The sequence below is a fragment of the Megalobrama amblycephala genome, linkage group LG10, assembly GCF_018812025.1.
Source record: "Megalobrama amblycephala isolate DHTTF-2021 linkage group LG10, ASM1881202v1, whole genome shotgun sequence".
NCBI lineage: Eukaryota > Metazoa > Chordata > Actinopteri > Cypriniformes > Xenocyprididae > Megalobrama > Megalobrama amblycephala.
Window position 1 is genome coordinate 32975600 of NC_063053.1, and position 25926 is coordinate 33001525.

A 25926-nucleotide genomic window follows, 5' to 3' on the forward strand; every position below is an offset into this window, starting at 1 on the left:
CCTGGTCCACTTTAGCTCTCACCTGCCAAGCTCTATACTTATGAATACATCCACAAGGATGCACAGCCCTTCTTTAAATCCCAGGGCCGCTTCTTGTGACCTCAACTCTCATCTGCCAAGCTCTACCTTGATAATGAGTACATTAGAACCAACCCATTCAGAGAAAATAGCCCTGCTTTAAACCCAATCTGACAACTTGGGGAGGGTGACAGCTGAGAGAGTGGCCCGCTTCTTGCGACTTAGTCCACTTCAACTCTCAACCACCATGCTCTATACCCATAGTGGCTTCAAAATGGGCATTCTCTCAGGGCGAGGAGTCATGCTGAAATCTCAAGTCACCTTTCAGCTTAAAGCTGAAGGGGTAACGCATAACAAAGTGGAACGATCACAGTGATAAAATCCACCTTTTGTTATAATATCCCTTGAAAACTTTCTGGGAGCGTGCTGATGTAGCCCAGACTATTTTTGCACCATCACTTTTCTGAAGGGGGCAACTGATGGGAAGTGAAAGCTTTGTTAAGCAATAATTGTAAGTAAGGAGGAAGGGGCAAGAGCCTGAACAAGCCCCCCGGCTTTTATCACCCAACTTCTTCATCTTAGCTGGAATCACAGTCCTCAGGTCGGATTTTGGCTTCCTCCTGGTGCAGCGCCTCTGCCCCCTCTCCACATTCTCCTTCTGACCCTCCCTCCAGTAACTTGTTCCTGGCGAAGGGTCAGAAGGGCTAAAAGAAGCCTGGACCTGGAAAGGAATACATTTCCTGAAGGCAGCAGACAGCGTTCTCGCCTCTCCACTACTTCTCCACTACTGTCTCAATGGCAGTTTTGAAGAATCCAGTGGGTGTGACCGGGGCATCAAGGAGAAAGTTTTTGTCTTTCTCCCTAATGCCCGACAGGTTCAGCCACAGATGCCTCTGTGTTGCCACCATAAAAACCATTGGCATGGGCCATCTTCTTAGTGGTATGGAGAGCTAGATCTGTGGCTTTACGCAGCTCCTTAAAGGGTTAGTTCACCCAAAAATGAAAATTGTCATTAATGACTCACCCTCATGTCGTTCCAAACCCGTAAGACCTCCATTCATCTTCGGAACACAGTTTAAGATATTTTAGATTTAGTCCGAGAGCTTTCTGTCCCTACAATTAAAATGTATGTACGGTGCACTGTCCTTGTCCAGAAAGGTAATAAAAACATACATTACGGTCCAAAAATAACAAAAACTACTTTATTCAGCATTGTCTTCTCTTCCGGGTCTGTGTATATCTGCTTTCAATCCACAGTGACGCTGCTTCTTCTTCTTCTACGGTGGTAGAAGCTGGCATCCAGCTTATTGATGCATTACCGCCCCCTTCTGCTCCGAACAGTGACGCTGATGACTTGTTATCTAGTGCGCCCGAGCTTCGTTTACAGTCTGAGGGAGACACGCTGTATTCAAGCTATTCTACATTGTTTTTATTTTGGTATTGCTATATTTTTTAAAATGGTGCATAAGTGTGCATGTCATGGATGTCCTAATCGCGTCACTGTCCGGAGCAGAAGAGGGTAGTAATGCATCAATAAGCTGGATGTTTTTATTACCTTTCTGGACATGGACAGTGCACCGTACATACATTTTTAATGGAGGGACAGAAAGCTCTCGGACTAAATCTAAAATATCTTAAACTGTGTTCCGAAGATGAACGGAGGTCTTACAGGTTTGGAACGACATGAGGGTGAGTCATTAATGACATAATTTTCATTTTTGGGTGAACTAACCCTTTAAAAGTGCGGTAAGTAGATTTTGAACAACGCTGTTGGACACTTGATATTTGAAATCAACCCAAACAAACCCACCTCAAATCCTAACCACCCTGCTCCGAGTGACGCTAAATGATGCTAAACACCACATTCTCTAGCGGTTGTCAGTGTGCAGTGGTTTAACAGCAAAACTCTCACTATCTTGCTACTGTTACACACGCAATGCAGGTGGATGTCTGTTTATCACAGCTGATGCGCAACAAAATGCTTCACAAAAAATAAAGCGTAGTTGATGAACGACAAGGAAGCACAAAAAATGAACATACAGTACACAATAGTAAATACAAAGTGTTCCTTGTTAGTCGCAAACAGCACAGCAGCTCCAGACAATCAAAACTGTGTTACTCACATGAGTAGCGGGATCAAAACAGCCTCCACGTCTGTTTTCAGGCCTTCCCACTTAGCTCTCAACAGCACTGGAAAGTTTTTCTAATATAAACGTGGGTCCTAAAGCGTTTGCCCAGTCATAAACCTTCATTCCAGTGATTTTGTTTTGAGCTCTTTTGTATTGTGTCCCATCTCTAGTTCTGCCATTTTTTTCTTATTTTCAAATATCCCTCTTGCTGGTAGCTCGTTCTCTCTCCTCGACCGTTAATTGCCCCCTAATGCTGATTGGTTAGATGTTTGTTGTTGGCCTGACTAACTTCCAAACAGTGTAGTTGAAAAAATACATAACCCACCTTTAACTGCCTTAGGAAACAACTCCCCGCCATGATCCAGGTCTATCAGTAAGTCGGCTTGGTAGGGCTCCACCAGCCTGACCTGTCTCCGCATACACAGCTTAGAAGGCAAAACTGGAGACTTCAATGATGATGCCAACCCAGGCAAGGGTCTCTTCTACTCAGGGCATCCTCATGTATCCCTGCTCACACAGTCCTTCCACATTTGAATAATTTGAATGCACGAAGGTAAATACACAAGTCTGCACATGTACTAAACAATGCACCACAGCTACAGAAGAGACAATCCCACAGACTTGGGACTTGAAACTAGAAATAGAGACTTGATACAGTCTGGACTCTGGCAAAAATTGTCTTGCAGTCAATTACTTTATCACCAGTTTTCACATAGCAGGCAACCAAAAAACTCTTTTGACTTGGCTAAGTAAGCTCCTAGCAACCGGGTAAACAACACTGGAAAAAAATCTAGTTTGATATTGTCGGTCCATATAGCCAAAAATATATATTTGAGATATATTTTAAAATGTATTTCATATACAAAAATGGCCAAAAATACATAGCTGTGTTTTTAAAATTATAATTTAATATTTTAAAATGGTTTTAGTTATATATTTCCTCATATATCTGTGCATGTTTATACATTTTCTATCAAAATATATTCATATAAAATATAATTTATATTTATATTAAAAATATATATTGGAAATGTATTTTCTTGCCTCTTGAATTACATTTTGTAATATATTTTGGCATTTAAAGGTTTAAAAAATAATTTTCTTTATCTGCCCTGTGTTCAACATAAATGTAGCATTTATTTAAAATTATATTTTTCCCAGTAAAAAAAAAAAAAAAAAAAAAAAAAAATGCCATATGGGGATATCTAATTTTGGACTGAAAAAGTTTTAGTTTTTAGTTAGCTGTGGCATGTAAAATCAGTCATGACTTCTCACGTAAATAGCTGGATGTGATCTAATGTCACTCTCACTTTGGTCTACAGGGATTTTACACAATGTTACACCTGTTATTCACTCACATTACAATGTGCTTGCATTTAAAAAGTCAATGCTTTACCACTGCAATTGTTGCTGTTGTGTAGAAGCTGTAGACGTGATGTCCACCTAACATCATTCATTTGGTGACGTGTGCAAATAAGCACCTATATCAACAGTTCAGCTGTCCCAGATGGCTCCCTCGCTCACATCCTGTCACCTCAGGGTGTGAGACGACACACTGTGTGGCTTGAAACATTGTGAGGTGCACAGAGTGACAACTGTGAGAGATGACACTTGTGCTGTCACCTCTGACTGATACATGTCACTGACATACAGTAAAACCAATGGAAGTGATGAATAATCACCAATGAAGGAATACACAAAACACAGTTCACAACCTATTTATGTTGCTTACGTAATTTGACATAATGTCAAGTGAAAATACATTCAATGATGGAAAAAAAGAGGACAGGATTTTATCCACAGGGAATTGACTGGATTGTGAAACATAGGTGTTACATATCAAAATGGTGTACCAAATATGATCTCCTTCCTAAAATATAAGGGCAGCTATATATTTTAATGAAGAAAGTCTCATTATAAAATAAATGAAAATACAAATATTATGTGTTAAATATTATATACAGTGTTCAGCGTAAATGAGTACACCCCCTTTGAAAAATAACATTTTAAACAATATCTCAATGAAAACAAAAACAATATCCAAAATGTTGACAAGACTAAGTTTAATATAACATCTGTTTAACTTATAACAAAAATAAGGTTAATAATATAACTTATATTACACATTTTTCAGTTTTACTGAAATAAGGGTGATGCAAAAATGAGTACACCCCACAACAAAAACTACTACATCTAGTATGTTGTATGGTCTCCATGATTTTTAATGACCGCACCAAGTCTTCTAGGCATGGAATAAACAAGTTGGCGACATTTTGCAACATCTATCTTTTTCCATTCTTCAAGAATGACCTCTTTTAGAGACTGGATGCTGGATGGAGAGTGATGCTCAACTTGTGTCTTCAGAATTCCCCATAGGTGTTCGATTGGGTTCAGATCAGGAGACATACATGGCCACTGAATCACTTTCACCCTGTTTTTCTTCAGAAATGTGTTTAGGATCATTGTCATGTTGGAAAAGTGCTCAATGACCAAGGGCACGGAGTGATGGTAGCATCTTCTCTTTCAGATTAGAGCAGTACATCTGTGAATTCATGATGCCATCAATGAAATGCAGCTCCCCGACACCAGCAGCACTCATGCAGCCCCACATAAGGACACTGCCACCTCCTTGTTTCACTGTAGGCACCATGCATTTTTCTTTGTATTCCTCACCTTTGTGACGCCATACAGTTTTGAAGCCATCAGTTCCAAAAACATTTATCTTTGTCTCATCACTCCAGAATATATATTCCCAGTTGTCTTCATCTCTGTCAGCATGGGCCCTGGCAAACTCTAGGCGGGCTTTTTTGTGCCTGGGCTTTAGGAGAGGCTTCTTTTGTGGACGGCACCCATGCATGCCATTTCTCTGCAGTGTATGCCATATTGTGTCACAGGAAATAGTCACCCCAGTTTGGCTTTCTACTTCTTTAGATAACTTCAGTGAACTTGCATGCCGATTTTCTTCAACTCTTCTCATCAGAAGATGCTCCTGTCGAGGTGTTAACTTCCGTGGGTGACCTGGACATCTCTGTAAGATGGTTGCAGTTCCATCTTTTTAAAATTTTTGTACCACTTTTTCTACAGTATTCTGACTGATAATAAAGCTTTGCTGATCTTCTTGTAGCCTTCACCTTTCTGGTGTAAAGAAATTATTTTCTTTCTCAGTTGTTGTGACATTTCTCTTCCATGTGGTGCCATTGCTGACAGCATGAAATGGGAAGGGGTTTTAACACCCTTTTATAGTCAACTGTCTGCTGGACACCTGTGTAATGAATAATTAGACTCACCTGTGGTTGAATTCTTGTTAAATTAGACATTTGTAGTCTAAAATTTAGCTTTGCTCCAGAGACTTTCAGTGGGGTGTACTCATTTTTGCATCACCCTAATTTGAGTAAAACTGACATTTTTTTTTTTTTTTCTAAGTTATATTATTAACCTTACTTTCATGTTATAAGTTAAACAGATGTTATATAAAACTTAGTCTTGTCAACATTTTGGAAATTGTTTTTGTGTTCATTGAGATATTTTTTAAAATGTTACTTTTCAAAGGGGGTGTACTCATTTACGCTGAGCACTGTATATAAAATCTTATATAATATTTTTTCTACCCACCACTGTTAGATGTATAGACTTAAAGAAAAACATAAAACTATGGCTGCCAATAAAATACAATTCTTTGGTAAGTTTTAATCTAGTTATTATTATAATTACAGATAAATTATTATAATTAAATACAGATAAATTAACTAATTATTGATTTTTTTACAACCGAATGAATCAATACTGGATTTACTTAAGCTGGACATAATTATTCACCAGTTATCACTGTAAAGCTGCTTTGACACAATCTGCATTGTAAGAAGCGCTATATAAATAAAGGTGACTTGACCTAACTAATTATTATTTCAATTTTATGGTATTTATTATTGTTATTATTATTATTCTTTTTTTAAATCTGCAGACCCCTAACATCCTCATGCACTAAATAATAAAGTTGTAAGAGTCACAGAGACAGGTGTGAGTTCTCAGGACACCTCTTTTAGTGATGTTTGTCATGTAGTTGTAGGGACATTTGCATTTTGTCTCCACAGGTCTTCACTCGGGAGCTCAAATTGCCTAAATTTTCCACTCTGAAGTCCACCTTCCTGGAAGAACTCAGCTCCAACTTGCTTTGTTGGGTACATATAGAACATTTTATCATCCTACATTCACCTTAATTCATTTAGCAGACATGTTTATCTAAACCTCTCCAGGGGGAAAACAATACAAGTATAGGGCTACCAGTTAGGTTGCACATGTTTGGATTATGTTTCTCTGTTTTCATCATAACAGAGAAGCCATGAGCCACTGATCAAGTCAAAGACTACTGACATTACCTACAAAATGAGATTAATGCACAATCTCTCGCTCTCTCACATGGCTGACACCCAGAGGTAAGAAATTGACATGTTTATCAACTAAATATGAAATGTAAATGTATAGACATTTTAAATAATTATAACTTTTTTATGTGAGCAGAATCATGGCAAAAAATGAAAAATGGAGCTTGCAATGCACAGATGGTTTTAGCATCAAAGAATTGGTTAGTTATACACAACACAAGCTTTCTCAACACTACAAATTCACATTAGTGAACTTCTTAAAACAAGTAGTTTAACTGAAATGTACTTACCATCTTGTGGTTTGGACCCATTTTGTTTTCTTTCTTCAAGAAACCAAAAAGGAGATTTAAGACAGAATGTCCAAGCTTTTGTTTTGATCCTATGATATAGTTTTGATGATTTATCTTAACTATGTGAGAAAGAATAGAAAAGAAACATAAAAGTACCATGAAAGTAAAAGTAGTCCTAATGTGCTTTTATAGTTAATTTATTGTTCAACATCACCACTTTTTATTTTGAGGAGATGAAGCATGAATATTCTCACAATATCCAAATTCAGAAGACCAGATGCCCTACAGAGCCTGATCCTACTACACACCGTGATCAGGGTAAACCTGAGAGCCCAGATTCCTTAAGTGAAAATCCAAATGCACATTTCTCACCAAGGTCAGGAATTACTATGAATGAAGAGTGTTGATGAATGTGTCAGTCATTTTCAATTTCAAACTTTATAATTTTTTATTCATGCAAGTAGTCTCCAGCCAGCTGGGAAAAGCACAGAAGAATCCTCATCTAGTTGTGTTGGAGATCCTCGTTCATCATATACAGATGTGCCTCTATGCATATCTGATGTCTATACTAAACATGCTGTTGAGGTACTGACACTGTATGTGTTTTAATCACTTGATATAATGCAGTTATTGTGTACAGGTTTTTACATTGTACTTATATTTAAAAATTACCTCTATGTATTTTTTTTCTGTACTGACATTTATAAATACACTGTTGACCCTTCCTTTACAGTTTAACCCACCCTTAAAAATAACCATACCACCCATATATACAATTTTTTTATGTAAAGATACCTAATATAAAGTGACAAGTTGTTGTTTTTTATTATAAAATACAAACAAGAAAACCCAACTATAATACAACAATATTAAATTAAAATCAGATTTAAGTTATCTGCAATTTTACTTTGTTTCAGGTGGAAAACTGTGACATGAAAATGTGGACAAATTATATTTAGACCACTGGTGTTGATCTGCCACTTTAAAACAGGTCCAAGATGCTGTTGCTGTTAGAGGAAAGAAAGACAGAGTTGTCCTTCTTAAACTTTTTTCCATTGCAATGTTTAATTTACTATGAATTTATTTAATAATTATCGAAATGATAATCTAGTTATAGCCTACATGTTTTAATCATGTCATGTTAAAATTCTAAGCCTGTCTTCATTTGTTACTCAATTGTACACATATTTTGGTATACAGATGCTTTTTAAATAAAAATAATTTCAAAAGTGTTGTTGTTTCTATGAAATCTTTTTACCGGAAGTTTTGTCGCCTAGATGACGCTTTTCACGCTATTTTATGAACACCCATTGTCCTGAAATGCGTCCAGTCGGATGGCGTTTCCTCCGCTTTTGACACCTTTGGAGAAAGATTCCCACGGGCTTTAAACTCATAAACATCTACCAACATTCATCAGCACTTAGCCATGGACTTACACAGCTTTTGGGTGTATAATCATTTGATATATTTTTTTACAATGCAAATTTTCTTCAAATTTTTTTTTTCAAATTATACACGATAAAATAAATATGTATAATTATGCCTTTTTGTTTAGCATTTTCTCCCAGTGGCATTCAGCAGATGACAGCCTAATGCATCTAACATGCATTCAAAGTTTGATTTTTTTTTTATTTTTTTTTTTAAAGACGTGTATTGATAGGGTATCATTTGACCGGCACTGGTTTTTTGGATAATTTTTTTGTGAGGAAATCGTCGATATAGGGCCTGTCCTATTTTAAATGTGCCGTTGTGACTATGAATATGTGTAAATATTTACGCATTTCTTTACACCAGAGCTCTGAACCAATGACTGGCCAGACCGCAAACATCAAAGCGGAGACCAGCCAATCAGAGCTTTCCTGAGCAAAGCACGGGGAGCGTTTTACCTGGGGAGTATTTAATTGGATGCATCTCTTCTAGTCTCGGGCGTATTTTGACTGAAGAGCTCGCGCAGTTTGGATATATATATATTTTTTTTTTTCCGTGTTGGAGACGATTGGATAGCAGAATGGCATCTGGGTCTGGTGACTGTCCGGAACAGAGCATCCAGTATCGGGTGGATCATTTATTAACTGCGGTAGAAAATGAACTTCAAGCTGGCAGCGAGAAAGGAGATCCAACAGAAAGGGACCTTAAAGTCAGTTTGGATGAAAATGAACTTTGGAAGAAGTTCAAAGAACTGACGAATGAAATGATAGTGACCAAGAATGGCAGGTATTTTTTTTTTAGCCAGAAGAAATATTTAATAAGCTGTAGAATTACACTCTAAAAAGGCAAAATGTGCAATTGTTACCTTAACTGTTGTTTATTGATCTGTTGATTAGTTGAATGCCTTATTAGGCTAATACTTATTAAAGTTCAGGCTTTGCCACATATAGATTTTTCAACTATTTTTTTGTTTCTAGCCAAATTGTTTTTAGCCTACACACTTAGTATGTGGAAACATTTCCTCCTTATTCTTTTACATTATTATATTAATTTTAGCTGAATTTAAATAAATCAAATACGATGATTCCTCTAAGTTTAAATGTCTCTGTTCATTGTTGTGATCAGGCGCATGTTCCCAGTGCTAAAGGTGAATGTGTCCGGTCTGGACCCAAACGCCATGTACTCCTTCTTGCTGGATTTCGTGGCAGCAGACAATCACAGGTGGAAGTATGTGAACGGTGAATGGGTACCGGGTGGCAAACCCGAGCCACAAGCCCCGAGCTGCGTCTACATCCATCCAGACTCGCCAAACTTCGGTGCGCACTGGATGAAAACCTCAGTCTCCTTCAGTAAAGTCAAACTCACCAACAAACTGAACGGAGGTGGTCAGGTTCGTGGATGTTGTCATGCGAAAACAATTTATATACTGTATTAGCTAACCTAAAATTGAACTACATGAAATCGAATGAAGTAAATTGATACTATAGGAAAATTATGTCCCATTTTTTCATAGATTATGCTGAACTCGCTGCACAAGTATGAGCCACGTATTCACATAGTGCGCGTTGGTGGTCCACAGAGAATGATCACCACTCATTCTTTCTCTGAGACACAATTCATAGCAGTTACTGCCTACCAGAATGAAGAGGTAACGCGTTTCATTTTTCTACAGTGTGATTTTATAAAGCATGTCAACAAATGAACAATGATATTGTATTGTGCATAATAATAACACAAGATGATATTTACAATTTGCTCTTTTAGATTACTGCTCTCAAAATTAAATACAATCCATTCGCCAAAGCTTTCCTGGATGCCAAAGAAAGGTTTGTTTGTTTTTATTTATTTATTCATTAGACTTTATATATAAAAAAGTAATACATGTGAATTATAAATACCATTATAAATACCTGAGTCATTTTTTTTTTTTTTTTATGTTTGAAAGTAATGTTTTGTTCAGACACATACCTGTTGTGGTAGCAATAAACTGTATACAATAAAAAAATATATAAAACACATATTTGCCCTCATATAATTGTAACAAATTTATGGAAATGTATTGGAATTTCACTTTGGAGAATACAGTTAAAGGGTTAGTTCACCCAGAAATGAAAATTATGTCATTAATGACTCACCCTCATGTCGTTCCAAACCCGTAAGACCTCCGTTCATCTTCGGAACACAGTTTAAGATATTTTAGATTTAGTCCGAGAGCTTTCTGTCCCTCCATTGAAAGTGTATGTACGGTAGACTGTCCATGTCCAGAAAGGTAATAAAAACATCATTAAAGTAGTCCATGTGACATCAGTGGGTTAGTTAGAAGTTTTTGAAGCATCGAAAATACATTTTGGTCCAAAAATAACAAAAACTACGTCTTTATTCAGCATTTTCTTCTCTTCCGGGTCTGTTGTATATCCGCGTTCACGACTCCGCAGTGACGCTGCTTCTTCTTCTTTCCTGTTTTACGGGGGTTGGCATCCAGCTTATTGGTTAATTACCGCCCCCTTCTGCTCCGGACAGTGACGCTGATGACGTGTTATGTAGTGCGCCCGAGATTCGTTTACAGTCTGAGGGAGACGCACGCTGTATTCAAGCTATTCTACATTGTTTGTATTTTGGTATTGCTATATTTTTTAAAATGGTGCGTAGGTGTGCATGTCGCGGATGTCCTAATCGCGTCACTGTCTGGAGCAGAAGGGGGTGGTAATGCACCAATAAAATGGATGTCAACCACTGTAAAACAGGAAAGAAGAAGAAGAAGAAGCAGCATCACTGTGGAGTGAAAGATGTCACATGGACTACTTTAATGATGTTTTTATTACCTTTCTGGACATGGACAGTCTACCGTACATACACTTTCAATGGAGGGACAGAAAGCTCTCGGAGTAAATCTAAAATATCTTAAACTGTGTTCCCAAGATGAACGGAGGTCTTACGGGTTTGGAATGACATGAGGGTCATTAATGACATCATTTTCATTTTTGGGTGAACTAACCTTTTAAATTAAAAATGTCCAAGTGTTTAAAACTATGTGTTTAAAGTAACTTACAAAACCACTGATAGAGAAAACAAGCATTTGTATAATTAGACTTTTAACTCATAATTTTCACCATGGAAAAAATCATGTTAACAATGTTGTTAACCCATATTAACCACTGGCCCCAATTCTCCTCCATGTGAACATTGTTGAGGACTTGTATTGTAAAAATGAAAAAAACAAAAAACAAAAAAAAACTAGTTTTTGTTAGAACTAAGATAATATATTATATAAATTATCTTCTTTTTTTTCTTTCCAGAAGTGATCATAAGGACATAATAGATGATGTCAGTGAAAGTCAACAGTCTGGCTATTCTCAATGTAAGATCAAATTTATTTTATTAATCATTTCAGTAATCATCAATGTCATTCATTTGGATTAAAGTTATTTCACAATTCTCTGTTAAATGTGGACTGATCCTGTCCAGTTTATGTTGTGCAGCAGTTATGTATTTATTTATAATAATTACAGTTATGTGCAAAATGAATTTCCTGTTGACTCTCATTTTCCTGTTGGTGTAGTAAGTAGCTGGTTTCTGCCAGCCACAGGGTCTCTCTGTCCTTCTGCAAACCCTCATGCACAGTTTGGCAGCCCACTATCTCTATCCTCACCCCATGGCTGTGAACGTTACTCGACTCTGAGAAGTCACCGGTCCACACCATACCCCAGCCCATATGCACACCGGACTGCCTCTCCCAGTAAGTTACTCCCTCCCATATAGTCCTACAAAGTTCCCAGTCACTGCTAAACTGTAAAACTAAACATAAACATACTTTCTGAAAGGCAATATGGACTAACCCTAACCTGCTATTTAAGGAAATAGAGTTGTCATCATATCATATCTCATTCATGCTTCAGCATATTCAAATATATGCAGTGTTGGTGAAAGTTACTTTTAAAAGTAATTTGTTACAATATTGCGTTACTCCCTAAAAAAGTAACTAATTGCATTACTTAGTTACTTTTTTATGGAAAGAAATGTGTTGCGTTACTTTTGCCTTACCTTTTCTCACCTGGGCTGGGCTTGCTTGTATGTTTGTTTTTTAATAACTAAATTTTTATTTTATATTTGGCAAAATTTAAAGGCCCTTTTTCACCAAAAGTGAAATGAATAAGCTTCAGGCTGAAGGAAATGCAAATTCACATCTAAAGAGCGTAACTCAAACAAACCTTTCAGCTGTGCTGCCATTCTGAATTGCAGAAGAAAGTTCAAAGCTTTTAATTCAGCAATAAAAACAAACTAACAAACAAAAAAGTTAAACATCACATTTGAGTTTCTAAAATATTTTCTAAAATACTGATTCTAAAATACTTATTAGTATGGTTAAATTGGATAATCAAAGGTCAGCAGCAAAGACATTGGTTCATGAAGTGAGCTTAAATGCATAAAGTATATTTGTGTCATTTAACAATTAATTATTGCATGTTTGCATAGTAGTCTGAGTTGACATTTCACTGTTTTTATTGGTTTTGAGGAATACTGAATCTGTTTTTGTGAGATGAGTGCTCACATTTAGTCTAGAACTATAGTAACCATCATGTTTACACAGCGCACACAACGCCTCTGCACCTTAATCACAACTTGCATTTACTTATTTGAAAAAGTAACTCAGATATTTTGTTGTCAATTTAAAAACGATGCGTTACTTTACTAATTTTAGTAAACATTACTGATTACATATCTTGCATTACTTGTACTGCGTTACCCCCAAGACTGAATATACGACATTGCTATCTGTACACTGCTCATAGAGAGATGGAGCATTTACTGTGAACTGAAGTACTCTAAGACGCTGAAAACACTGTAAGCTAGCTAATGCTCTTCACTCTGAAACATGCCGCTCAACAGACTATATATTTATTTAATTAAATCGCAGATTTTATTTGATAATTGAACTAAGCTATTTTGCAATTTCACTTTTATTTTGATTAATTGTGAAGCCACATTTATTCATTTTATTTTTACATTTGATTCAACTATTAGCTTTTCATGAACTCTGGAATCTCCTGCAGTTCCCACATGAAAAGCCCCATTTGAGAAACACTGTGTTATGACCAGTGTTGGGGAAAGTTACTTTTAAAAGTAATGCATTACAATATTGCGTTACTCCCTAAAAAAGTAACTAATTGCGTTACTTAGTTACTTTTTATGGCAAGTAATGCGTTACGTCACTTTTGCTTTACCTTTTCTCATTGGGCTGTTTGTTAGTTTGTTTTTATAACAACAAAAAAAGTTCTATTTTAGGCAAATGTTAAGGCCCTTTCACACCAAAAGTGAAATTAATAAGCCTAAGGCTAAAGAAAATGCAAATTCAAGCCTTTACAGTAGAGGGCGCAGCGCAGACAAGCCTTTCAGCTGTGCTGCCATTCTGGAATACAAAAGAATAGGATTCAGGAGAAGAATTAAATGAGTAAATGGCCCTGTCCCAAATGGCACACTTCATGTGCACTTTTGGTCTTGTGGACTTACAATGGCCACTGCGTGCGCGTGTCCGTTAAGTCCACAAAACCGTAGGGTGTCCCATTTGTCATTTAAGCTTAAAGAAGGGTGCTCGTGAGCGCCCCCTTTGCGGCTGCTATGCGCCCTCGATGCACACTTCTGCTGAGCGCGCAAGACTGGCCCTGTCCCAAATGGCACCCTAAACCCTCACGGTCTTCCGCACTTTCACAACGTAATGCCGCTTTGACTGCCTCTGCGTAGCTCACAGTCTTGCGGGCTCAGCAGAAGTGCGCATCGAGGGCGCAGAGCAGCTGCAAAAGGGGGGCACCCTTCTTTAAGCTTAAATGACGAATGGTACACCCTACGGTCTTGTGGACTTAACGGACACGCGCACGCAGTGCGTTCAGTCCACAAGACCGAAAGTGTACATAAAGTGTGCCATTTGGGACAGGGTCTCTGTGAGCTACGCAGAGGACTTTACCCGGCAGTCAAAGTGGCATTACGTCGTGAAAGTGCAGACTTAGAGGAAGACCGTGAGGGTTTAGGGTGCCATTTGGGACAGGGCCAATGTATGCTCACATTTAGTCTAAAACTTGTCTAGAATAACCATCATGTTTACACAGTGCGCACAACACCACTTTCTCTCAACATGGGGACAGGAGAGCTGTCAGTCAATAAATTGGAAAACAAAGTAACTTGTGTTACTTATTTGAAAAGGTAACAGATATTTTGTTGTAAATTAATGTGTAATTTGTTACTTAACTAGTTATTTGAAAAAAAAGTAATCTGATTACGTAACTTGCTTGACTTGTAATGCATTACCACTGGTTATGACACATAACAACCAATTGTGAGTGTTCATGCAGAAAACATAGGAGATATGAGAACTCTGGTTTTGGAGAAGATTTTCAGCAATTAAAGGGTTAGTTCACCCAAAAATGAAAATTCTGTCATTAATTACTCACCCTCATGCTGTTTTACACCCGTAAGACCTTCGTTGATCTTTTGTTGAAATCCGATGGCTCGTGAGGCCTGCATAGGGAGCAATGACATTTACTCTCTCAAGATCCATAAATGTACTAAAAACATATTTAAATCAGTTCATGTGAATATTAAGCGACGAGAATATTTTTGGTGTGCCAAAAAAAAAAAAATAATAATAATGACTTATTTAGTGATGGCCAGTTTCAAAACACTGCTTCAGGAAGATTCGGAGCGTTATGAATCAGCGTATCGAATCATGATTCGGATTGCGTGTCAAACCGCCAAACTGCTGAAATCACGTGACTTTGGCGCTCCGAACTGCGGATTCGACACGCTGATTCATTTGTGCTTTGAAGCTTCCTGAAGCAGTGTTTTGAAATCAGCCATCACTAAATAATTTATTTTGGGGTTTTTTTGGCGCACCAAAAATATTCTCGTCGCTTTATAATATTAATATTGAACCACTGTACTCACATGAACTGATTTAAATATGTTTTTAGTACCTTTATGGATCTTGGAAATGTCATTGCCCCCTATGCAGGCCTCACGGAGCCATCGGATTTCAACAAAAATATCTCATTTTGCGTTCCGAAGACTAACAAAGGTCTTACGGGTCTGGAACGACATGAGGGTGAGTAATAAATGACAGAATTTTCATTTTTGGGTGAACTAACCCTTTAATTGATATCAGTCTGTAGCTCACAGTGGGCTTTACTTTATACTATTACTACTATGCTATTTTTAAAATATTTTTGGACCTGACAGTACCTGCCCCTGTTTACGTTACTGAACGGAAACAAGATGTTGGAGATTCTGCTAAAGGTTTGGACTTTAAGCTTGTTCAATGAGGGTTATAATGAGAATTTTCTTCTTTTGCGTGAACTGTTCCTTTAATGACCCACTCAAACAAGTTCTACTGACCGCAGAGTGTCTGACATTCCTGAAGCTTTTGTGTTTGAGTTTACGCTCATAAACAGGGGAACGATGTTGGTGGAATGCTAACCCATAGCTACTGGGTTTTTGAACACTGTCACATCACCTCCAGGTGTAGGAGAGAGAATTCTAAAGCTATTGACTAAACAGGTTTGAAACTGATCATGTGACAAGATCATATGTGTTGTTTATATCGCAGCTGGTTACTCTGAAAGCTCAACATGTCTCTCCATGTTGCCGTCTCATGATAACTGGTCCAGCCTTCAGATGTCCTCCCACTCCAGTGTGCTCCCAATGGGCCACAGCTCTCCCCCAAACTCAAATTCTAGGTGAGGCTCTTTTACCATATATCACAGCCAATAAATCACACACTTCTACTACAGCTTAATAAATGCTTTAGAAGTATTTAGTTCATGTTAAATATACATCATTTTCCTTGTTTCTTCCTTGCACATCCTCATAGGAAAGTAAAATCACAAATAAGGTCTCTTTAATGTAGTTTCTCCTAAAAGCAGTGAGATTAACTGGAGATTTTTGCTTACATTTTCTTGAGGGGGAAAAAAACCTCCATTAATCTTACATGCAAGTTTAATAAGAGATCTCAACAATGTCATATAAAGGAGAGCCAGAAGAGGGCGCTTAATTGCAACAAATTAAGCTCTAGTAATAAAAAGCACTCCCAGTTTGAAAACTGCTAATCTGACCAATAATATTTTCCTCTGGGTTTTTAAATTCATATTGACATGATGTTGTATAGCACTGAAAGCTCATTACTGTTTTATATCCTGTTTGCAGTCAGTACACCAGCTTGTGGTCTGTAGGGAACACACCTCTGACCCCAGCGTCTCAGGCTGGAAGTATGACCAGCGGTCTGGGCTCCCAGTTTCTCCGCGGCTCTGCCAGTCACTACAGCAGCCTGACTCACCCAGCGCCCTCTTCTGGCTCTCCTTTATATGACTCCACAGCTGTGCCTGAGGTGCACGAGGCTTCACAATATGACAGTTCAGCCCATGTACGCCTTCCTACAGCCTGGACCCAAATCACACCGTCCTCCTTGTAGGAAGTTGACCCTACGGACTAAATTAAAGCTGTGTATAGTTGAACTATTGCTTTTGTGCAATAGCTTTTGACACCTATATATTAGATCAACTGGTTTTCAGTGGAAGTGACTCAAGTTGGTGTGATTTTTATTCTTTACACACAAAACTAATTTCAAGATTTGTATGCTTTACATTCAAAACTAAAGACTTAACTGAATTCTTTCTTTCTTCAAAACTCAATTTGTAAACAAGTGTTATATGATTTTGTCTTTGAGTAATGCTAATTCAACCAGTGGAAGCCATGTGGGGTTTATAAATATGCAAGTCATCATTTTAAGGCATATTGTACATAAGGCTTATTTATTTTGTCTTGTTATGAAGGAAACTATGTGCACATTTGTGAAGAAAAACTTTTGTAAAAAGAATAAATGTTTATATTTTTGCATTTGAATTCAGCATATATAAAAATGTAAATGCTCTTCAAATTGTGTTATTTAACACATTTCTGTACATTTATTTAACAACCTGATTTTTTTTTCTTGCTGCATATTTAGTAAGTTAATGTGGTTTAAAGATAAACTTAGTCTAAGAAAGTTTTGCAGAAAATTGAAAGATGAACATTGCTATTGGAAAAATTAAAAATGAACAACCATACTCTATACAAGTTACAAATAAAAATGTCAATTGATAAAAGAAACATGAATACTTTTTAAGACCCCCCCCCCCCCCATTTTCCATTGTACATATATAGAAACATAAAAAAAAAATGAATGCATGTAATAATGCATAGAATAGATGGTTAAAGCTTTTATAAATGCTATTTTATAAATGCTAAGTTTTTTTTATTTTTTTTATTAACATCAATATAATAAATTGTGCCTTCAAAATCTTCAATTTTATTTAAAACATTTTACAGACAGCTTGTCTCTAGTCATAAGGGTGTATTTTTCTGTGTAAGTCTTGATTTTTCTTAAATGGATCTAGATCCTTCTTCTGAGATTGCTTATGGACACTCATACTTTTATATGTGATTCTGCACCCAGCAGGTCAAAACTGTGTTGTCCTCTCTCATGTGAAAATTCCACTCACTTAGGTGAGGAATTGCATCCATCTTCAGACAATCCAGTCGTTTAACAGTGGGGCCAAAGGGAAGCATGAATAATTGCCAAAACTTTTCCTTGTCAACACAGGAAAAATACTGAGGTCTCTAAGAAATAACAAGTCATTTTAATTTACATATCCATGAGAATGGAATAATTAAATCCTGTTGATTACTTCTGTTCTCTCACTGCTGTTTTATTTTTCATTCTGACTCAAAATCAAATGCTCATCCTATCTCCCTAACTGTCTATCTGACAAAACTAATTATAGAATAACCAGAATTGTATTAAGATGAAGAAAGTAACTTCTTTAATGTTATATAATACAAATTAAATTTATTTAAACACATATTTAAACTAACTACCATAAATGTGTACAGACAGAGATGCACTTAAAGGGTTAGTTCACCCAAAAATGAAAAAAAAAAAAAAAAAAAATTATTACTCCCCCTCATGTTGTTCCACACCCGTAAGACCTTCATTCATCTTCGGAACACAAATTAAGATAATGTTGATGAAATCCGTTGGCTCAATGAGGCCTCCAGACAGCAATGTCATTCAAACTCTCGAGGTCCATAAAGGTACTAAAAACATATTTGAAACAGTTCATGTGGGTTCAGTGGTTCTAACTTAATATTATAAAGCGACAGAATACATTTTGTGAGCCAAAAAAAACAAAATAATGATTTTTCAACAATATTAAGTGATGGTCGATTTCAAAACACTGCTTCATGAAGCTTCTGAGCTTTATGAATCTTTTGTTTCGAATTAGTGATTCAGATCTCCTATCAAACGGCTAAACTGCTGAAATCATAAAATCATAATTCATAAAGCTCAGAAGCAGCGTTTTGAAATCGGCCCATATAGATATTGTTGAAAAGTCTTTATTTAGTTTTTTTAGCACACAAAATATTCTTGTCGCTTTATAATATTAAGATAGAACAACTGAACTCACATGAACTGTTTCAAATATGTTTTTAGTAACTTTATGGACCTTGTGAGTTAGAATGGCTTTGCTCTCAATAGAGGCCTCACTGAGCCATCGGATTTCAACAACAATATCTTAATAATGTGTTATTCAGTTAAACAAAATGACTGTAATGACATCTAAATCAATGCAATATGAATAATACAATCTAAGTTCAATGTTACAGTTAATGATGAACTGGTTTGCTTCTAATCCTTTCTATTAATTATCCACATTGACCACAAGATGGCAGGAAAGCAAAAAATAATTTAAAAGACCAAAACATTATAAGAATGCCAAAATGTTCTACAGAATAGAAAGATAGAGATGTAGCTATCATCTTGGAAATAAAATGTATAAAAAAATTAATAAAAAAAAATAAATAAAATAAAAACCAACAATAATAATAACAACATTTTGCATTTTTAATTACATTTCATGTAAAAAAAAAAAAAAAGAGTCATTTTAAAAATAAAGACTTTTGACAGTTCAATCAAATAATAAGTTGAAATAAAGATCACAACTAATAATTGGTATAATTTTACTCCAGTTAATATTTGTCAAGTTAGATTTATCTTGAAAGTCAGGATCAGGGTTTTCTCTGCAGAAATTATTGACACAAAATCTAAAAACAGAAACATACAGTTAACTGAATAGGTTGGCCTTTGGAATGCTGTTCACCAATAAAACTAGTGAACCTTTCATGGTCTCACCCTCTCATATGGGCTTTGCAAACAACCCGAAAGAGAGATAAAAAAAAAGAAAGTCATCTGTGGAGCTTTCATTTCTGCATTAATATGAAAGTAAATCTGCATGTTAAGTAATCATGTATCTACTGTATGTGATATGTCTGTGAAGTGTGAATTTCACCTAACCTTTGATTATTTCCAGATTGCAGATTGAATTTGCAGATTGCCATCCTCTTGCAAATTCGCCCAGGCACCATAAAACCCGTTTCTCCCCACCCCTGGCCAGGCGTACTCCAGCCATCTCAACTCCCTCTCCAACTTCAGCTCAACCACTTCCATCCAGAAAATCGGCAATCGATGAAATAGGAAAGTGGACAGTCTGCCAGGGCTCGAACTCGAAGCCCAATACCTTCGCTAACCAATTTAGCCTACATACGTCTGTCAGTATCCACCCTAAATTTTCTAGTCAAGTCACCTTTATTTATATAGCGCTTTATAAAATACAGATTGTTTCTTTACAGGGATAAACAGGAAAGTAATAAATATAGCTGCAAGCAGCAATTACGGGGCAAAGCAAAAAAGGCACAACAAGCCAGCCAACATGGCTGGGAGCAATTAAAGACCTATTAAGATCATTTTAGGCAAAAGAGCTGAAAAATGATAAAAAATTAGGATTTACTGGTTCATCACTTTCGACCAATAGGTGGCACTGTGACCAAATTAATGTGGTATGGTCAGAGTGAGGTGACAATGACACTTGCAAAGTTTGGTGTCAGTATGTCAAAGCATTGCAGAGATACAGCTTCAAGAGTGGGTTTTGCATCATGCCTCAAATTCGTTGCTCAGGTATACGAAAACGATTCAACGTATCGACTTGAAATCCATAACTTTTTGTCAGCATGGTTCAAAGATGTTACGGTTCTATGTTCTCAGCATGAACCAAGGAATGTACTGAGACCAGTTACATTACAATCGGTTAATAAAGTCAAAAGTTATTAGCGTTTTTGCAAATTTTGTTATAACTTTTGACCACAAGGTGGCGCTGGTCTGAAACTTCTTAGGTTCCTTCAGGGTATTGTGCTGATGACCCATACCGAGTTTCGTAACGATATGCTAATGCGTTCGTAAATTACACATTTTAGCACAAAATTCAAAATGGCCGACGGCCAAAATGGCTAATATGGGAAAATTGGATATCATTGGATATTATCGACTCGGCATGATTCCCCGAATGCAACGAGACCAATGTTATGATTTTTGGACAAATCTATCAGCAGTTATAAGTAAAAAAAGACATTTTCGTATCTCCGGACCAGTAGGTGCTGCTGTGCCGAAATGCTGCATGTTGCCTCAGGTCATGCTTGTGATGACATATACCAAGTTTGGTCTGAATATGATAAAACAGTGCAGAGATACAGGTTCAATAGTGTGTTTTGCATCATGCCTTAAATTTGTTGCTCCGGTATACGAAAACGGTTTGACGTATCGACTTGAAATCCATAACTTTCTGTCAGCATGGTCTGAAGATGATACGGTTCGATTTTGGTGAAAATCAGAGCAACGGTCTAGGAGGAGTTCGTTTTTAAAGTAAGTTTTTAAAGTAAAAAAATATGGCGGACAGGAAGTTCAGCCGACTATGGCAAATTTGATATCTGTGTTCTCGGCATGACCCAAGGAATCCACTAAGACCAATTTCATTACAATTAGTTAAAATTGTCAAAAGTTATTAGCATTTTTGTATATTTTGTTATAACTTTTGACCACAAGGGGGTGCTGGTATGTAACTTCTCATTAAGTAAAATTGGACATCATTCGACTCAATATGATGCCCCGAATCCAACGAGACCAAATTTATGATTTTTGGACAAACCCATCAGAAGTTATAAGCAAAAATAGCCATTTTTCATATCTCCGCACCAGTAGGTGGCGCTGCGCCGAAACACTGCATGATGCCTCAGGTCATGCTTGTGATGACATGTACCAAGTTTGGTCTGAATACGATAAAGCGTTGCGGAGATACAGCCTTACTTCTATTTTCACAAGCACTACTTATAATTAGTTTGCGTGTTTTTCGAAAACGGTTTGAGGAATCAACTTGAATTCCATAACTTTTTGTCAGCATGGTCTGAAGATGATCTGGTTCAATTTTCGGCCTAGGAGGAGTTCAAAATGGCAGAAAAATTTTCATGACGGAAAATGACGTCATAGGGTGCATTTGATTCGTCTTGACCCAAGGAATCAGAGGAAAAGAATTTTGTTTCTAGCTCTTACGGTTCAAAAGTTATTAGCATAAACATAAGTGCAACTTTGGACAACTGGTGGCGCTAGAGAGATCAGGCCCGGTACTAGGCTTGCTGGACTGGGGGGGCAATCACAAATTTTGGTAGGGCAGCATTTTCTAGGCTAATATTCATAGCTAACTTTTTGTTTTTTTGATTCATCAAGAATCGTCTTGTGGCTAACAAATGATAGGCTATAGCCTAATTTGTACTGGCAATGTAGGCCATGTGAATTATTTATGGACATAATAAGGGGCGGAGCCAGACATTGTAAACATTCGGGGCTTAACCGAAATCTATATTTGTCCAATGACATTTTAATGTACTGACATGAAAGGAGCGTTTTTTGTAGTATTCTTGGTTAAAGTTCATAAAATGTACATTATATACCATCATCTAGGGGGGTCCGGGGGCATGCCCCCCGGTAAGAAATTTTTGTGTATTTTAAGGTTAAATGCATCAGTCTGGTGCACTTTGGAAGCTCAAAACTGAGAGCTTCAACCCATGTACAGAGTGCAAATGGAACAAAGAAACAGCATTGACTTGTACCTGGTCATGAAAGAGGGCTCAAACATCTTTTTAGTTGTGATATAGAGTCTCAGTCTACATTGTATTTTCGGATGCACACTTCTCTTTAAAACACGCAGCACAGAAACCTCAAACCTGAAAGATTCAGGGCTTTTGGAAAAACATTTGGGGTTCCAGCCCCCTTAGCCCACCCCTAGCGCCGCCCCTGGATATAATGTTCAAATTATTCATTGTTAACGAAATTACTGAGGAAATGTTCGCTGACAGCTATCTCAGCATGCAGAAAATATGTTCGGCTGATGCAGATGTGATCCTCATTGTGATATTTTTTTTAGGCTACTTGCTTGAAGATTAGGTGTACACTTGTTTTCGACGTGTTTTCTGATTAATGTTCGTTACTTCCCAGTTCGCATGTTTTTGGATTTTAAGTCCATTTTTGTGAGATTAAATATCATTATAAGCATAATATTCACTTTTTTTTCTGTGATTAAAGTTGCCAATCCTTATTCAATAGATAAGACGTTTTTAATGTTTATGTAGGCTTATTCATTTTTATTGTTGGCTGCACATTTTTGGGGGGGCACAAGGAAATTCTGGGGGGGCAATGCCCCCCTAGCCCCCCCCTAGACCCGGCCCTGAGAGAGATTGAGTTAGAGACTCCAAATTTGCTATGGACACAGTTCAGACTGTCCTCTAACTGTGCCAAATTTCACAACTTTTTACCATATGGTTCTATGGTCTGCCATAGACTTCCAGAGCAGAAGAAGAAGAATAATCAAGAAAAAAAAAAAAAAAAAAAAAAAAACGCCAACATATACAATAGGTGCCTCCGCACCTTCGGTGCTTGGCCCCTAATAATGAAAATCAATAATAATGATTCATTGATGCAATAAGAGTTGCTGTAAAGTAGCCCTAAAAAGAAAATCAGTTCAGTGCTGATTCAGTTCTATTCGATAATTGTGTAAAAATCATCAAATGAAATGAAATAAGTTCAATTAAGCTATAAAGCAGCTCTGTAGAAAACAGTGATGTAATCATCCAGCTCGGTTCAGTTCTCATCCAATAGTGTCAGTACAGTCAAATCAATCATATTGCTGAAGTGGCAAGGAACCCAAACTCCATCTGTGACAAAAATGGAGGAAAAAAAAAAAAAAAAGGGAGAACCAGGCTCAGATGCAGGGACAGTTCTCCTCTGGCCAAATGAACCAACATGGTGTGGTTATGATTCCAGGCTGCATCATAAGTCAGATTGTGGAATGGTCTCATTCATCATTTCATCCAGTTCTTCACAGGGGAACTGTCTTTAGGGCTTGTCTTGTTGTCATGGTAACTAACATAAGTTCTACCTTTCGGCTTCACCTTCTACCACTGTAGATTTACTAGATTCACATCTACACTTACCATAAATTATTCAAAATGCACAATGGAATTACATAGTGGAATCAGTGTCCACACTGCTGCTCTCTGGACTTCTTAGGCTGCTGCAACATCTCCTGCGTCATGTTGATTGTTTACGTTAAAACAAACACGCGCATGCTCTGGAGACGACGTAAAACGAAACAATATCCAATCAGAAAGTGAGCTGACAGAAGACGGAAAGCAAAACAAACAGTCATGGTGCAGCAGAAAGTTAAATGGTTTTGGACAGCAGAGATGGAGAATCAGCTTGTTGATTTGTGGTAACAGCACAAGTGTTTATACAACGTGTCCTTTAAAACATACCAAAATCATTCCAAACATTATCATTGCAATTTCTTCCTGCCTATTGTCTGCCATGTTTATTCTGAAGTCTAGAGAGAATGTGCGAGATTTCCCATGTTCACAGTTGGGAAAATCTGTTTGTGTGTGGTGTGCTGTCTTTGTCATGGCACATCACACACTATAGGAGCAAAACAGTTAAATCTAGGACTTTTTTGTCCTCAAGTTTGTGGTCTCTTACATTTTGAAAATCTTTTAATTTTAAAGATCTTTTAAGATTTTCAAACTCATTTAGTGTGTGCCCAGCATAAAGCCCTGTGCTGGGATCTCTCTAACAATACAGAATCCCCTACCTAATCCATTTACTCAGTGACCTATTTCTTAAACAATGAAGGGTCTTACCTTTTTATATGACAACCACATATCTTTACCCTCAGACATCCACTGGTTCACTGAAGTAACCCCCTCTCTGTCAGTTTTGAGGGTATTTCCAAGGTGACTGGTTCAATCCATCCAAAACTCGTCAAAATCTGAAACCTTCTATCTCATCTTCTCATCTTTAAATTTGAGCTTTACACAATCATCATGGCTGCTGCCCTATGGGGGATAGAATGGGCTTCCAAAAGCATCTTCTTTTATTGTGACAACTCCTCAACAGCCTAAGGTTGATCAAATTCCGCCATTCAAGAAATTCAGGACAGGCCATAATTGTCTTTCTCTTTTGAGGCTTCCATTTCTTCCTGACCCCTACTTAAAAGTGGAAAAGTCATGGAGGAAACTATATTCAGGTTGCATTTATCCTTTCCAATATTCAAATGATTTGAATGTTGAAGATACACATGTGGGCTATCTTTCAAAGAGTGAATCATCCTCTTTGAAGACTCCAACCATGCCATCTTGGCCGCTACAGACCACCTTGCGTTTAGATGGCAGGGCGTATGTGGCAGCAGGTCAGGCTGGTGGTGCCATGCATACGAAGACGTGCTCAGGATCTGGCCCTCTGAGCCACCAAATAAACAGCAGCTGCAATTGGTTGGCCAATGGCGGCAATGTTGGTGATGGAGAGGCATTTGTGGTTGAATCTGGTGGATTCAATAATAGAAAAACTCCCTGATGCACCAGTCTTGCCCTCTGAACTTTTCGGGATGTCTATAGAGATGAAGTTTAGAGAGGCGAGGGCTTGGTCCACGGCTTTCAGGAAGTACATCTCGCGCTGATCTAAATTTTTGCGTAAGACCTCTGGGAGACCTGGTCTATCACAGTATGCAAACTGGAGGTAGGGCTTACAAGCGCTACGAGGCTAGAGTGATGATGCAAATGGTGTGTTTGATTATTTTAGACCTTCTGACAGGTCTGGCAAAGTGCTCGAGGGTAAAGCTGCTAAATTCCTTCCCCATTACAGTTGGGTGTTTAAGTTGTGACACTGCCACAGTAAAGTCTTGCACAATGATCACTAGGGTTATAATATTCTAAAGGTAATCAAATAGACACTGCTCAAAAAAATTAAATGAACACTTTTTAATCAGAGAATAGCATCAAGTCAGTTAAACTCCTGGGATATTGATCTGGCGCCGTATTCACAAAACATCTACCACTATCTTACCACTAAGAGTTCTCCTAAATAGCAGTAAAAGTTCTTAGCTAAGAGTTTTCTCTTAAAACCTATTCACAAAGATGCTGAGACAAACTTTTACTAAGGAATAGACTGAAGTCTTAAGCTAAGAGTAAGGGCGGGGTTGACCTCGTTGCTATGGAGTATACACAAAGTGATTGGCTGATGGGGGAGGAGTCAGCGATTTAATCGTAGAAATATTGTAGAATGAGGTGTCATGTTGCCATATTAAAGTAAAGGTTTTAAAACACAAATGTTGCTCTATTCAAATAAAGGTTTTTTAATAAAATGTTACCATATTCAAATAAAGATTTTAAAATGTAGGCTAAGTGTCACTAATTAAACTATTAATTGTCCGCCTCTTGGATGTC

The 25926-nt window shown here is 37.3% G+C and overlaps 2 protein-coding genes across 12 annotated transcripts in view; both read left to right on the forward strand.

Annotated features, from left to right (window-relative positions):
* si:ch211-130h14.4 overlaps positions 1-8051 on the forward strand; it is a 40612-nt gene extending 32561 nt beyond the window's left edge. For 6 of the 11 annotated variants that reach the window (XM_048205796.1, XM_048205801.1, XM_048205800.1 and 3 more), the window contains 6 exons: positions 6239-6325; positions 6480-6580; positions 6666-6729; positions 7050-7195; positions 7281-7404; positions 7737-8051. In XM_048205796.1, the coding sequence (XP_048061753.1) occupies positions 6239-6325; positions 6480-6580; positions 6666-6729; positions 7050-7195; positions 7281-7404; positions 7737-7778 (564 nt within the window). In that variant the 3' untranslated portion in view covers positions 7779-8051. The other 5 variants (XM_048205798.1, XM_048205799.1, XM_048205794.1 and 2 more) reach the window with 5 other exon arrangements.
* Positions 8052-8205: 154 nt separating this feature from the next.
* Positions 8206-17378, forward strand: tbxtb (T-box transcription factor Tb). Its single transcript, XM_048205803.1, has 8 exons — positions 8206-9033; positions 9373-9637; positions 9761-9895; positions 10012-10073; positions 11544-11605; positions 11807-11983; positions 15842-15971; positions 16438-17378. The coding sequence occupies exons 1-8, from the start codon at positions 8828-8830 to the stop codon at positions 16700-16702; spliced, it is 1302 nt and encodes a 433-aa protein (XP_048061760.1). The 5' UTR covers positions 8206-8827; the 3' UTR covers positions 16703-17378.
* The last annotated feature ends 8548 nt before the right edge of the window (positions 17379-25926 follow it).

Excerpts from the sequence above, each read along its gene's own strand:
- tbxtb (XM_048205803.1), top strand. The coding sequence starts at position 8,828 with ATGGCATCTGGGTCTGGTGACTGTCCGGAACAGAGCATCCAGTATCGG. Across the intron at positions 9,034-9,372 it reads ATAGTGACCAAGAATGGCAG|GCGCATGTTCCCAGTGCTAA; the intron begins GTATTTTTTTTT and ends TGTTGTGATCAG. Across the intron at positions 11,984-15,841 it reads ACACCGGACTGCCTCTCCCA|CTGGTTACTCTGAAAGCTCA; the intron begins GTAAGTTACTCC and ends TTTATATCGCAG.